Source organism: Theropithecus gelada, chromosome 2, assembly GCF_003255815.1.
Source record: "Theropithecus gelada isolate Dixy chromosome 2, Tgel_1.0, whole genome shotgun sequence".
Classification (NCBI taxonomy): domain Eukaryota; kingdom Metazoa; phylum Chordata; class Mammalia; order Primates; family Cercopithecidae; genus Theropithecus; species Theropithecus gelada.
The window spans coordinates 91,271,725-91,285,887 of record NC_037669.1 but is presented as its reverse complement, the minus strand read 5'-3'; the positions used below and the strand labels follow the sequence as shown (position 1 = coordinate 91,285,887).

The 14,163-nt window shown below is 46.0% G+C and overlaps 2 protein-coding genes across 2 annotated transcripts in view; one reads left to right on the top strand and one right to left on the bottom strand.

Annotated features, from left to right (window-relative positions):
- Positions 1 to 233: 233 nt before the first annotated feature.
- ARIH2OS (ariadne RBR E3 ubiquitin protein ligase 2 opposite strand) lies at positions 234 to 1,114 on the bottom strand. The gene is given in 5 exon segments (XM_025377356.1): positions 234 to 509; positions 511 to 562; positions 564 to 720; positions 723 to 1,017; positions 1,019 to 1,114. Coding segments are annotated over 5 exon segments (876 nt in total).
- Positions 800 to 14,163, top strand: part of ARIH2 (ariadne RBR E3 ubiquitin protein ligase 2) — a 69,010-nt gene continuing 55,646 nt past the window's right edge. The window contains exons 1-3 of the mRNA XM_025376424.1: positions 800 to 962; positions 5,078 to 5,141; positions 9,303 to 9,654. Coding sequence (XP_025232209.1) covers positions 9,400 to 9,654 — 255 coding nt within the window. The 5' untranslated portion in view covers positions 800 to 962; positions 5,078 to 5,141; positions 9,303 to 9,399. The remainder of the gene's footprint in view (positions 963 to 5,077; positions 5,142 to 9,302; positions 9,655 to 14,163) is intronic.

The window sequence follows — 14,163 nt, the reverse complement described above, 5'->3', positions numbered from 1 at the left end:
TCAAATTCTTGGGCTCAAGCGATCCTCCCACCTTGGCTTCCCAAAATGCAGGGAATGCAGGCATGAGCCACAGCGACCGGCCAGCACAGGTGTCTTAAATGCGTATATACGCGAGTCCAGTATGGTTGGATATGATTTGATTTGTTGTCTATGGAATTGCACACCCTGGAGCCTTCCTAACATCAGCGGCTTCACATTGGCATTTCCACTGTGGTGCAGCAACAATCTGAGTTCTAGCCACACCATTTGACAACCGGTCCCAGAAGGTAACTGGAAGTCATGATGACAACTCCTATAGTGTGAAAATAAACTGCAAGCAAGGCAGTTAAGATGCAACCTTGCACGGTGACGGTAAGTCGAACTGGGCGGCGAACGAGGCCGCGGCGGGGGAAGCGAAAGCGTGGTATGGTTGCGGCTCTGGGGCCACCCGGCGACCGCCTCGGGGTGTAGGCAGAAATTCCCGGCCCAGCTCCCCTCAGACCAGATAACGGCCGGGAAACAATGGTTCTTTAGACATTCCACCGACGCCAGGATGTCTTCTCCGTGCCCGATCTCGGAGTACACAGTGAAATGACAAGGCGGTGAGAAACGCGTTGGTTAAGAACATCTCAACGGGAGACGCTGGTAGGCGAATGGTGGCTCCAGACGCGGTCGGCACCTGCCGTACCCTAGTCAGACTATGGGTCAGAGAGCTAAATTGCAAGGAGGCGGCGCTAAAGAGCCCTCTAACCAGGAGCCAGTCGCGACCTGAGCGACCGTGGGTCGACCCCGATCCGGAAGTGACGCAACGGCGCCAAGTACTTCCGGAGCTGCGAGGACGACTCTTCTGGAGGAAGCAGCACGGGCTTGACCGGCGTCGGCCCGCCGCCTCTGCCGCCGCTTCTCCCCAATCCAGTCCCTCTGGCCCGGCCTGACTCGGTCTGGCTCGTCCGGGCTCAGCGGCCGCGAGGCCGCAGCTCCCGGTAAGTGCGCAGCGCACGTCGCGGCCTTGTTTACTTTGGCGGGCAGCTGGGGGGGGCCTCTCAGCCAGCCTCCCCGGCCGGGCCGGGACTCCGCCTTCGCCGTCGCCCGGGAGGCCCGGGCACCCCCCACCGCCGGTTCGCTGTCCGAGCATTACCCGCCGTCAGCGGAGGGACCGCCGGGCGCCCAGCGTTGTCTCTGTCTTTTTTCCTCCCGCCGTCTTCTCAGCTCGCGGAAAGGTCAGAGGCCACCGCCTCTGACCAACCAGCGCCGGCACATCTAGGCCCTCCCTGTCTGGCGCGGCGGGGAAACGCACGGCCTCGGGGCTCCCCGCTCGAGTCCTGTTCGGGAGCCCTCGCAGCGCTGCCCGCGCGGTTTAACGCCCGCCTGTGGAGGCTATCCCCAGCTCGTGGGCTCCGCGTCCGCGCGAATATCCCGGAGCCCGCGGCCCCTCGGGATGTGCGGCCCCGGAACTGTGTCGCCGCCTCGCCTGAAGCTGCTTGGACAGTCGCGTTCTTGGATGACTTCGCCTTCGTACTGTTCATTGCCCAGTCCCATAGAACTTTCTGTCATAGCGACATTTCTATACCTTTGCTGTTCAACATGATAGCTATTAGCCACACGTGGCCGTTAAGCATTTGATCTGTAGGCTAATGCACCTGAGAAACTAAATTTTAAATTTTACTTAATTTTTAAGTGTAATTAAATTTAAATAACCGCATGTGCCTTGTGGTCACCGTATTAGAAAAGACAGATATAGAGTGTAGGATTTTGAAACGAAATTGCTGATTTCTAGTTTTGTGCCAAGTAGTTTTTCTTCGGAGGTGTAGTTAGGAATGACCATTCAGCGCTAGTGATCATATCTGGAGTAAACGTCATCAGACTCACTAAAACTTATGTGTTCTGTGCGTGGTCAGCAAGCCCAGGATGGTTGTCAGGTCCCCTGAACATGTGACTTTGGCTCTGGACGAATTTTTTTTTTTTTTTTTTTTTGGTGGGCGGGACAAAGTTGCTGTCACCAGACTGGAGTGCAGTGGCGGCGATCACAGCTAACTGCGGCCCGGACTTTCTGGGCTCAGGTGATCCTCCTTTCTTAGCCTCCCAAGTGGCTGCGACCACAGGCATGTACCACCATACCTGACTAATTTTTTAAATTTGTTGTGGGTACGGGAATCTTAATAGGTTGCCTAAGCTGGTCTTGAACTGCTGGGCTCAAGCGATCTTCCCGCTTTGACCTTCTAAAGTGCTGAGATTATAGGCGTGAGCCACTGTACCTGACCCTTAAAAATTTTTTTTTTAGAGACAGGGCCTCTGTTACCTGGCTCGTTGGAGGGCAGTGGCGTGATCATGGCTCACTGCAATCTCCTGGACTCAAATAATCCTCCTCTCTCAACTTCCTGAGCAGCTAGGACTACCGGCATGTGCCACCATGCCCTACTAATTTTTTTGTTTTGTTTTGTTTTGTTTTGTTTTGTTTTTGAGACGGAGTCTTGCTCTATCGCCCAGGCTGGAGTGCAGTGGCCGGATCTCAGCTCACTGCAAGCTCCGCCTCCCGGGTTTACGCCATTCTCCTGCCTCAGCCTCCGGAGTAGCTGGGACTACAGGTGCCCGCCACCTCGCCCGGCTAGTTTTTTGTATTTTTTTAGTAGAGACGGGGTTTTACCGTGTTAGCCAGGATGGTCTCGATCTCCTGACCTCGTGATCCGCCCGTCTCGGCCTTCCAAAGTGCTGGGATTACAGGCTTGAGCCACCGTGCCCGGCCATGCCCTACTAATTTTTAAGACTTTTTGGTAGAGACAGCATTTGGCAGTGTTGCCCAGGTTGGTCTTGAACTCCAAAAATAATGTCTATTATGCCATTTCTGTCTGGGATGTAGGGATAATATTTAAGTTTCAAAGGAAATAAAAATGTTACTGTCAGTTATGTTACTAAAGAAATACATACTGTTGGCCGGTGATACACGCCTGTCATCCCAGCACTTTGGGAGGCCAAGGTGGGTGGATCATGAGGTCAGGAGATCGAGACCATCCTGGCTAACACAGTGAAACCCCATCTCTACTAAAAATACAAAAAATTAGTCGGGCGTGGTGGTGGGTGCCTGTTGTCCCAGCTACTTGGGAGGCTGAGGCAGGAGAATGATGTGAACCCGGGAGGTGGAGCTTGCAGTGAGCCGAGATTGTGCCATTGCACTCCAGCCTGTGCAACAGAGCAAGACTCTGTCTCAAAAAAAAAAAAAAAAAAGTACTGTCAGGACAAGATCACTTTTTACTTTTTATTTATTTATTTTTTATTTTTTATTTTTAGACGGAGTCTTGCTCTGTCGCCCAGGCTGGAGTGCGGTGGTGCGATCTTGGCTCACTGCAACCTCCACCTTCTGGGTTCAAGCGGTTCTCCTGCCTCAGCCTCCTGAGTAGCTGGGACTACAGGCGCACGCTACCACGCCCAGCTAATTTTTGTATTTTTACTAGAAACAGGATTTCATCGTGTTGGTCAGTCTGGTCTCCAACTCCTGCCCTTGTGATCTGCCCACCTCAGCTTCCCAAAGTGCTGGGATCACAGGTGTGAACCACTGTGCCCGGCCCACTTTTTCAAGTAGAATTTGGATATTTAACTTTGAGATGATTAAAAATTAAATTTTCATTTAAATCTGTACCTAGAACACTTAGTATGAAATGGTGTTCTTTTTTTTTTTTTGAGGGAGTGTGGAGTTTTCCCCACCTAAATATCTGGTTGGTAAGAAGCCTGTGGGCAATTTCTTTTTTTTTTTTTTTTTTGACGCGGAGTCTCGCTCTGTTGCCCAGGCTGGAGTGCGGTGGCACAGTTTTGGTTCACTGCAATCTCCATCTCCCAGATCAAGCAATTCTCCTGCCTTAGCCTCCCGAGTAGCTGGAATTGCAGGTATGCGCCACCATTCCTGGCTAATTTCTGTGTTTTTTGTAACGATGGGGTTTCACCATGTTGCCCAGCCTAGTCTTGAACTCCTGAGCTAAAGCTATCTACCCACCTTGGCCTCCCAAACCAAAGTGCTGGAATTAGTGGCGTGAGCCACCACACCTGGTCCTGGAACTTTTTTTGTTTTTGAAGACAGGGTCTCACTCTGTTGCCTAGACTGAAGTGCAGTGGCGTGATCTTGGCTCACTGCAGCCTCAGCCTCCTGTGCTCAAGATCCTCCCACCTCAGCCTCCCAAGTAGCTGGGACTACAAGCATGTACCACCACAACATTTATGAGTAATGTGACATAAATGAGCCACAACAGCATAAGTAAAGTGAGATCTGAAATATTAGCATTATTCTGTGTTAGATTACCACAGTGGTGGTGATTTTATAGTAAAAATTCAATTTTAAGTCAGTTACAATTTGCTTTGTCAACATCTACATAACATTTAGGATTGAAATTGTGGTAGTTGCTGTAGAGAATCTGAAGGACAGAAGTATTGGAGTGAAGAAGCGGCCTTTCAGCTGGGTGAGGTGGAGGTTACAGTGAGCTGAGATTGCAACACTGCACTCCAACCTGGGTGACAGAGGGGAGACCCTGTCTCAAAAGAAAAAATAAACAGTCTTCCAAACTGAGAGAGAGAATTGAGGTTAAATTATTCCTACCTGTTTACTTAGAATACTTTTTTTTTTTTTTTTGGAGACGAAGTCTCTTGTCACCCAGACTGGAGTACAGTGGCGCAGTCTCACCTCACTGCAACCTCTGCCTCCCTGGTTCGAGTGATTCTCCTGCCTCAGCCTTCCGAGTAGCTGGGATTACAGGTGCCCGCCACCATGCCCAGCTAATTTTCGTATTTTTAGTAGAGATGGGGTTTCGCCATGTTGGCCAGGCTGGTCTTGAACTCTTGACCTCCGGTGATCCACCTGCCTTGGCCTCCCAACATGCTGGGATTACAGGCATGAGCCACCATGCCTAGCTGAATACTTTCTTTTTTTAGAAGGTCAGGTAACTCTTGTCAGTGTAATTATGACATGGATTTTTGTTGGCACTTAAAAGAAGATAATTAATTTAATAGTTACTGTCCCTTGTTACTTGTCCTTTAAAATACCTTTGCTTTAAAAAAAAAATAAACTTACAAAAGCAGTATGCCAGTTTTAAAAATGTAATTCTTTTCATTTTAGATGGAAGTCATATTACGTAGAATACTTGGGTGACATCTGCCTGAGAGATCGCCAAGAATTACAGGTATCTTTAATTTAAAGATTAACTTTTTCTCCTAAAGAAAAAACACCATAGTTTAGTTGTGATTATATGGCTCTGCCATGCAGAAGAGTTTGTTAAAAGTCAAACTGCTGGCTGGGCATGGTGGCTCATGCCTGTAACCCCAGCACTTTAGGAAGCTGAGGCGGGTGGATCATGAGGTCAGGAGTTCGAGACCAGCCTGACCAACATGGTGAAACCCCATCTCTAATAAAAATACAAAAAAAATTAGCTGGGCGTTGTGGCGTGCACCTGTAGTCCCAGCTACTCGGAGACTGAGGCAGGAGAATTGCTTGAACCCGGAAGGCAGAGGTTGCAGTGAGTTGAGATTGCGCCACTGCACTCCAGCCTGGGTGACAGAGCGAGACTTCTCAAAAAAAAAAAAAAAAAAGGTCAGACTGCAAACATTATTTTTATTGCCCCATAATTAATAGGGCCGTTTTTTTTTTTTTTTTTAATTTTTAGAAATGGGAGCATTTATAGTTAACATATGAACTTAGATATACTGATTTTTTTTTTTTTTTTTAATTGGAGTTTCCCTCGTGTTGCCCAGGCGGGAGTGTAATGATGCAATCTTGACTCACTGCAGCCTCCACCTCTGGGGTTCAAGCAATTCTGCCTCTGCCTCCTGAGTAGCTGGGATTACAGGCATGTGCTACGATGCCCAGCTAATTTTGTGTTTTTGGTGGAGACTGGGTTTCTCCATGTTGGTCAGACTGGCCTCAAACCCCTGACCTTAGGTAATCCACCCGCCTCAGCCTCCCAAAGTGCCGGGATTACAAGTGTGAGCCACCGTGCCTGGCCAATATTTTTATTACATAAAAATGTGACTCTATGCTGGGCACAGTGGCTCTTGCTTGTAATCCCAGCGTTTTGTAAGGCCAAGGCAGGAGGATCGCTTGAGGCCAGGAGTTTGAAACCAGCCTGAGTAACGTAGTAAAACCCTGTTTCTACAAAAAATAAAATTAGGTATGGGCGTGGCATATGCCTGTAGTCCCAGCTACTCAGGAGGCTGAGGCAGGAGGATCTCTTGAGCCCATGAGTTGGAAGCTACAGTGGGCCATGATCATGTTTTTATATCCCAGACTGGGTGTCAGAGTGATACCATATCTCAGGACTCCATAGTGTTTTAGACTGGTTACAAATTCTTTTTCCTTTTGGTAGACATGGGTCTTGCTATGTTGCCCAGGCTGGTTTGGAACTCCTGGTTTTGAATGATCCTCCAGCCTCAGCCTCCCTAAGTGTGGGCATTATAATACAGATGTGAGCCACTGATACAGATGTGAGCCACTGTACGTGGGCCTTTTTTTTTTTTTTTTAAGGAGAAGAGCATTTACTTGAATTATTATTATTATTTTTGGAGACAGAATCTCTCTCTGTTGCCTAGGTTGGAGTGCAGTGGAATGATCTCACTGCAGCCTTGACCTTCCAGGCCCAAGCAGTTCTTCCATGTAGCCAGGACTACAGACGCATGACCACTATGCCTGTCTTATTTTATTTTATTTATTTGTTTATTTTATTTTTTTTTTGCGACAGTGTCTCACTCTGTTGCCCAGGCTGGAGTGCAGTGGCACGATCTTGGTTCACTGCAACCTCCGCCTCCCTGGTTCAAGTGATTCTCCTGCCTCAGTCTCCCAAGTAGCTGGGATTGCAAGTGTGCACCACCATGCCCAGCTAATTTATTTTTTATTTTTTTATTTTTTCAGATTGAGTCTCGCTCTGTTGCCCAGGCTGGAGTGCAGTGGTGCAATCTCAGCTCACTGCAACCTCCACCTCCCAAGTTCAAGCAGTTCTCCTGCCTCAGCCTCCTGAGTAGCTGGGATTACAGGCGCATGCCACCATGCCCAGCTAATTTTTGTATTTTTAGTAGAGACGGGAGTTTCACGTGTTAGCCAGGATGGTCTCGATTTCCTGACCTCATGATCTGCCTGCCTCAGCCTCCCAAAGTGCTGGGATTACAGACATAAGCCACCGCGCCCAGCCTAATTTTTGTACTTTTAGTAGAGATGAGATTTCACCATGTTGGCTAGGCTGGTCTCAATCTCCTAGCCTCAGGTGATCTGGCCATCTCGGTCTCCCAAAGTGCTGGGATTATTTTTTTTTTAATGTGTTGTAGAGACATGGTCTCACTAGGTTGTTCAGGGGGGTCTTGACCTCCTGGCCTCAAGGGATCCTCTCATCTCAGCCTCCCAAAATTCTGAGATTATACTTGTGAGCCACCACACCTGGCCCTCAGTCTTTGTTTTAGATTATGGTTCGTTGTTTTTTTCCGGACAGATTACCTACTTCAAGTAGATTTTATATTTGCTTTTGTATTTAATCAAGATTTGTTTAAATAAATTGTTTACATACTATTAAATCCAAATGCTCTTGGACTTTAAGGTTCTATTAGTTTTAGATTTTTTTTGTTTTTTGAGATGGAGTCTCGCTCTGTTGCCAGGCTGCAGTACAGTGGCAGGATCTCGGCTCACTGCAATCTCCAGCTCCCTAGTTGAAGTGATTCTCCTGCCTCAGCCTCCCAAGTAGCTGGGGATTGCATGCACGTGTCACCATGTATAGCTAATTTTTGTATTTTTAGTAGAGATGGGGTTTCACCACGTTGGCCAGGATGCTCTTTGATCTCCTGACCTCGTGATCTGTCCACCTCGGCTTCCGAAAGTGCTGGGATTACAGGCGTGAGCCACCGCACCTGGCCTAGTTTTAGATTTAAATCACTAGTTGATATTGTTCCTTGCAGCTCATCAGATGAGATAGTAGTTGTGTAGAAAAGTTAATGGGTGTTTGCCACAATCTTCTGTGAGTTGAAGTTAGGATTTGTGACTGTTTCGCTTTCTCAACTAGTATTCTCTTTTCGTTTATATGTAATTAACATTTTACTGTCTGCGGCTTTTCTTTTTTGAGATGGAGTTTCCCTGTTTTTTTTGTGTGTGTGTGTGTGTGTGTGTGTGTGTGTGTGTGTGTGATGGAGTTTCGCTTTTATTGCCCAGGCTGGAGTGCAGTGGTGCAATCTCAGCTCACTGTAACCTCCGCTTCCTGGGTTCAAGCGTTTCTCCTGCCTTAGCCTCCCTAGTAGCTGGGGTTACAGGTGCCTGTCACCATGTCCGCTTAATTTTTTTGTATTTTTAGTGGAGACAGGGTTTCACCATGTTGGCCAGGCTGGTCTTGAACTCCTGACCTCAGTGATCCACCCATCTCGGCCTCTCAAAGTGCTGGGATTACAGGCATGAGCCACCACACCTGGCCGATGGAGTTTCACTTTTGTCATCCAGGCTGGAGTGCAGTGGTGCAATCTTGGCTCACTATAAACTCTGCCTCCCGGTTCAAGTGATTCTCCTGCCTCAGCTTCCCAAGTAGCTGGGATTACAAGTGCATGCCACCACACCTGGCTAATTTTGTATTTTTAATAGAGATGGGGTTTTGCCATGTTGGCCAGGCTGGTCTTGAACTCCTGACCTCAAGTGATCCACCCGCCTCAGCCTTCCACATTGCTGGAATTACAGGCATGAGCCACCACACCCGGCCAGTAGAACTCTTTAAACCTGAAAGTTCAGTCAGCTTTGCAGAGTAGAGGAGGATGTTGAAGACCTATGTGTTTTTTTTGTTTTTGTTTTTCTTTCTTTACCAACTATGCACCTGTCTTTCAGACACCTAAGAGTAATGTCTGTGAAACAGTGGTCTTCTTTTTCTACATATTATAGCGGGAAGTGTTCCTATTTATGTACTGTCTGTATCAATACTAATGGAGGCATGATACGCAAAATTTTAAACTTTGGTAGTTAAACCTTTATGTCGCCTCCCCTCTGGGCGGCCAGCTATGGGGATGTGCTTCTCCCTTAAGGACTTTGGGAAGAATAACAAGTTCATTGGAATTTGACTTTCTGACATGGAGCAGATGGCCTTGCCCTGTCATGCCAGGCCTTTCATGTGAAGTTACCATTTATCAGCTGCTTCTATCTCTCCAGGGAAGGATTTCCCTTTGATAGGCCTGGGCCAGGGGGATGATGGTGAGATTCCCCATGTGATACCAGAGTTGGAATAAGCTATAGTGAGATTAGGGCCAGGACTGTCCCATTTTGATTCTTGAACTGTTTCTGTTACTACTTGTCGTGGGGAAAAAGTAACACTTTTTTTTTTTTCCTCCCTTAGAAGACAAAAATACTAATGCATTTGAGAAATCGGTAGTTTTAGGGGGAGGGGGAAAAAGCAACTGCTTTCCTGATCTGCAACTTGGCTGGATGCTAAGATGTCAGTGGACATGAATAGCCAGGGGTCTGACAGCAATGAAGAGGACTATGACCCAAATTGTGAGGAAGAGGAAGAAGAAGAGGATGAAGATCCTGGGGACATAGAGGACTATTACGTGGGAGTAGCCAGCGATGTGGAGCAGCAGGGGGCTGATGCCTTTGATCCCGAGGAGTACCAGTTCACTTGCTTGACCTACAAGGAATCTGAGGGTGCCCTCAATGAGCACATGACCAGCTTAGCTTCTGTCCTAAAGGTGAGCAGTGTTGTAAACTCCAGTGTAATCCCCCTCCAGTTAAATCTAAGGATGAGCTGTTGTTAATTAATGTCTCCTCCAGACTAATTGAATGGCCTTGTAGCTTGAAACCAAATGTATGTCGACATCATTTGGACATTTTGTTACATTTGCTTTGTTTTCTAATATATGCATATTTAAGGTCCTCAGATTCCCAAATTAGTAAGAATTAGAAAGGAGGGGTGGGACAGATTCAAGAAAGATGTACCATACCAGAAATGTATAGTAGCAGAATTGCGCAACTTTGCACTTGTTTCAGGAAGTGAGTTTTCAAGAATTTTATGAGGTTGATACAATAAGCATCAGAATCACCATCTTCTGTATGACTGTGTTTGAGTGACTGATAAATGTCTTGAGAGTATCCAGATCCCTCTGGTTTGCCCTGAATAATCATTGCCTTTGGGCTAATGAGCTTATTTGTTTCATGTACTGATTTTAATATTTTTTTCTTATAGCTTGTATTTCATTGATTTAGGGGGTGTTAGTATGGGAATTGTAAAGAATGAACAAAGTTGATTATTCCAGCAAGCATTTTATTTTTTAACACGTAAGCTAAAACATACCTTTGGATGTCTTGCACCTTAGGCCAGTTATTATCCTCATTATTTATATTTTTTATGATCATTTTGACAGTTTCCCAGCAAGCATGTTTCCTTCTCTAACACTGGCCATTATGGGAAATTGGAAATATTTCTCTTACTTTAGTGTTTTTGCTAATCTTTTTTCATGAATTTTTTTTTTTTTTTTTTTGAGACGGAGTCTCGCTCTGTCACCCGGGCTGGAGTGCAGTGGCCGGACCTCAGCTCACTGCAAGCTCCGCCTCCCGGGTTCACGCCATTCTCCTGCCTCAGCCTCCCGAGTAGCTGGGACTACAGGCGCCCACCTCTGCGCCCGGCTAATTTTTTGTATTTTTTAGTAGAGACGGGGTTTCACCGTTTTAGCCAGGATGGTCTCGATCTCCTGACCTCGTGATCCACCCGTCTCGGCCTCCCAAAGTGCTGGGATTACAGGCTTGAGCCACCGCGCCCGGCCTTTTCATGAATTCTTATATGAATTTTGTTTCTGATTAAATTTGAGGTCAAAAGGGCACCTTGGCATGATGTCAACCAAATAAATTTTATTGGTACTTAAACAGAAGTAACTAAGGTGTGCCTTGTATGATTTCTATAAAATTTGCTTTATCTACTAGTTTAGGGATTTTTTTTCCCCCCAGATGGTTGGCAAAGGTTAATATCTTGGATTTAGATACTCAGATCTTTATTAGCAACTGGCTGGAAGCTGAAAGCTAAGGTTTTTTTTTTTTTTTTGTGATTCATTTCTAGAAGTGATTGTAGACTTCCTCTCTTGTGCTGAGCAGAAAACTCTGAAGAATGGGGACCTATGGATCCTCTGGGTGTGGAATTTCTGCACTATGGCTATAGCAAAGCTGCTGGACCCCTGCCTCCAGAGGGCATTTCCCTGATAGAAAACAATAATCGGGTTTTTCTTCCTCACCATGCACACCTCTCTCTTGTTGATCAATAGTTTCTTTTGCTTTAGTCATACTGTCAGGTTATATACAATGTTGGTATTTAAAATAAGAAAAGGATATGTTCATAATGTTAGGTTAGAAAAAATAGTATTAGGAATTATATAGTGTGTGACTATGCTCTGGACAGTGTCAGTTGACCAAGTTCACAAGGATGTTCCTGTCTATACACAGGAATTCTCAGATTGTCAAGCCCTCTATATTGGCTTTTTCTGCCTTGCTAGAGACAGCTGAGGGGCCCAAGCACCTGTCCCTCCCTCCCTCCCTCCCTCCCTTCCTTCCTTCCTTTTTTTTTTTTTTTTTAATTGTGGTAAAATATATGTAACATAAAATTTACTGTTTTATATTCTTCCTTCTTATACATGGTCAGCCTCCTGGAAAGCTTTCCCTTCACCACCTCATCTCTTACTGCCCTTAGGGGTCCTCAGAGTCTAGCTCGTGCTTTCTCTGAGTCAGTTTCCTTGAGAGCCCCTAGAGCACAGTGGCCATGCCTGCCTTTGATCTGTGTCCAAACAATACAGCTCGTTTATTTTTTTAGATTATGTACTGCAGTCTTCTGACTGCTTTACGTTTTAACTGTTCACACATTTTGGCATGATCTCTCCAACTAGATTGTCAGTTCTTGGAGAGCAGTAACTCTCTTGTACCTTATCTCCTCCATCATTCTTGTCACACAATTTGATCTACAGTAGGTATTGAATAATTGCTTGGATACTTGTTGATTTTGTTTATTGTTGATGATAGTAGCAGCTGCTGCTATTGGTGTGAGTTAGATTTCCTAGTCCCTGATACATTTTCTTTCCTATTGGAAATGAATTGAAAGGGTATTGATCTGGCCTTTAAGACTGAGAAGAGTAAGAGCAAAAAGAACTTGGAACAGAGATGAAGGAATAAATAAGAGAAGGAAGAGAGCTGAAACAGTATGAAAGGGTTAAAGAGAAAATGGATCAAAGAGGAAAATAATCCACAAAAATTTAGATGTTGATAGAAGACAGAGTTTGTTTTTTCCCTTCTACACTTCACTGAAAAACATGTTAACACCATTTACTTTCTGGGGCTGGGCAAAAAAAGGTTGTGGCTCTTTTGGTTGGCTTGACTACACATAAAGGAACTCTGGTGTTTTAAGTGGTTCAGGAACCTGACCAAAGAAACTGGACAGAAAAGCAGCTTGGTCAAGAGTAAAGGAGAAGGAATCATATACAGTTTTTTTTTTCTTTGAGGCCAGATGCAAACTAGCATTGTTTTTATTTATATTTTTAAAATTATATTTTAAATACAAAAATTAGCAGAGCATGGTAGCATGTGCCTGTAGTCCCAGCTATTCAGGAGGCTGAGGTGGGAGGATCACTTGGGCCTGGGAGCAGAGGTTGCAGTGAGCTGAGATTGCCCCACTGTACTCCAGCCTGGGCTATAGAGCAAGACCTTATCTCAAAACAAAAAAAAAAAATTTTTTTTGGTAGAGATGGGATCTTGCTATGTTGCCTAGGTCTTAAACTCCTGGCCTCAAGCCGTCTTCCCACCTCAGCCTCCCAAATTCCTTTACAAGCATGAGCCACCACTCCTGGCCTGTTTTTATTTTTGTAATTAATATTTTTTGAGGATGAGAGGGAATAATTTAAGTGCTTAGTTTACCTAATGGTGTTCCGGCTACTCTGGTTCTCTTGTTGCACATGTCTCTGAAAGTGTGATCAATAGTGATAGTCACCCAGATCACTGCTGATGTCCCATTGCTCGTAGTGCTGATTGCACAATTCTGTGGCATATTGAAATATTTAATTTTTTTCACATAATTTAGGTTCTGTGGCTTGTAGAAGATGTTATGTGTGTATGTAATTGAAAATTATAGTCCTACAAATTCTAGTCTATGAGTGAAAACTATCCAAGTTTGAGGAGTAGCTTAAATTTTTTACTTGATTCTCATGTCTGTGTACTCATTTTGTGTGTCCAGGCAGTTGCATGTGGATGATTGATAGCATATCATAAAGTTAAGCCTTTCACTGCCATTTGGGATTTGAAGTCTCTTTTTAAAAATTATTTTTAAAAAAATTTTTAGGCCGGGCGCGGTGGCTCAAGCCTGTAATCCCAGCACTTTGGGAGGCCGAGGCGGGCGGATCACAAGGTCAGGAGATCGAGACCATCCTGGCTAACACGGTGAAACCCCGTCTCTACTAAAAACACAAAAAAGTAGCCGGGCGAGGTGGCGGGCGCCTGTAGTCCCAGCTACTCGGGAGGCTGAGGCAGGAGAATGGCGTAAACCCAGGAGGCGGAGCTTGCAGTGAGCTGAGATCGCGCCACTGCACTCCAGCCTGGGGGACAGAGCAAGACTCCGTCTCAAAAAAAAAAAAAAAAAAAATTTTTAGAAATGAGCTCTTGCCCTATCTCACAGCTGGAGTGCAGTAGCATGATCACAGCTCACTGCACCCTCAAACTCCTGGGTTCAAGCTATCCTCCCTTCTCAGCCTTCCAAATAGCTGGGGCTATAGGTGCCTACAGCTAATTAACAAAAAATTGGCCGGGCGCGGTGGCTCAAGCCTGTAATCCCAGCACTTTGGGAGGTCGAGACGGGCGGATCACAAGATCGGGAGATCAAGACCATCCTGGCTAACACGGTGAAACCCCGTCTCTACTAAAAAATACAAAAAAGGCCGGGAGCGGTGGCTCAAGCCTGTAATCCCAGCACTTTGGGAGGCCGAGACGGGCGGATCACGAGGTCAGGAGATCGAGACCATCCTGGCTAACATGGTGAAACCCCGTCTCTACTAAAAAGTGCAAAAAAATAGCTGGGCGAGGTGGCGGGCGCCTGTAGTCCCAGCTACTCGGGAGGCTGAGGCAGGAGAATGGCGTAAACCCAGGAGGCGGAGCTTGCAGTGAGCTGAGATCGCGCCACTGCACTCCAGCCTGGGGGACAGAGCAAGACTCCGTCTCAAAAAAAAAAAAAAAAA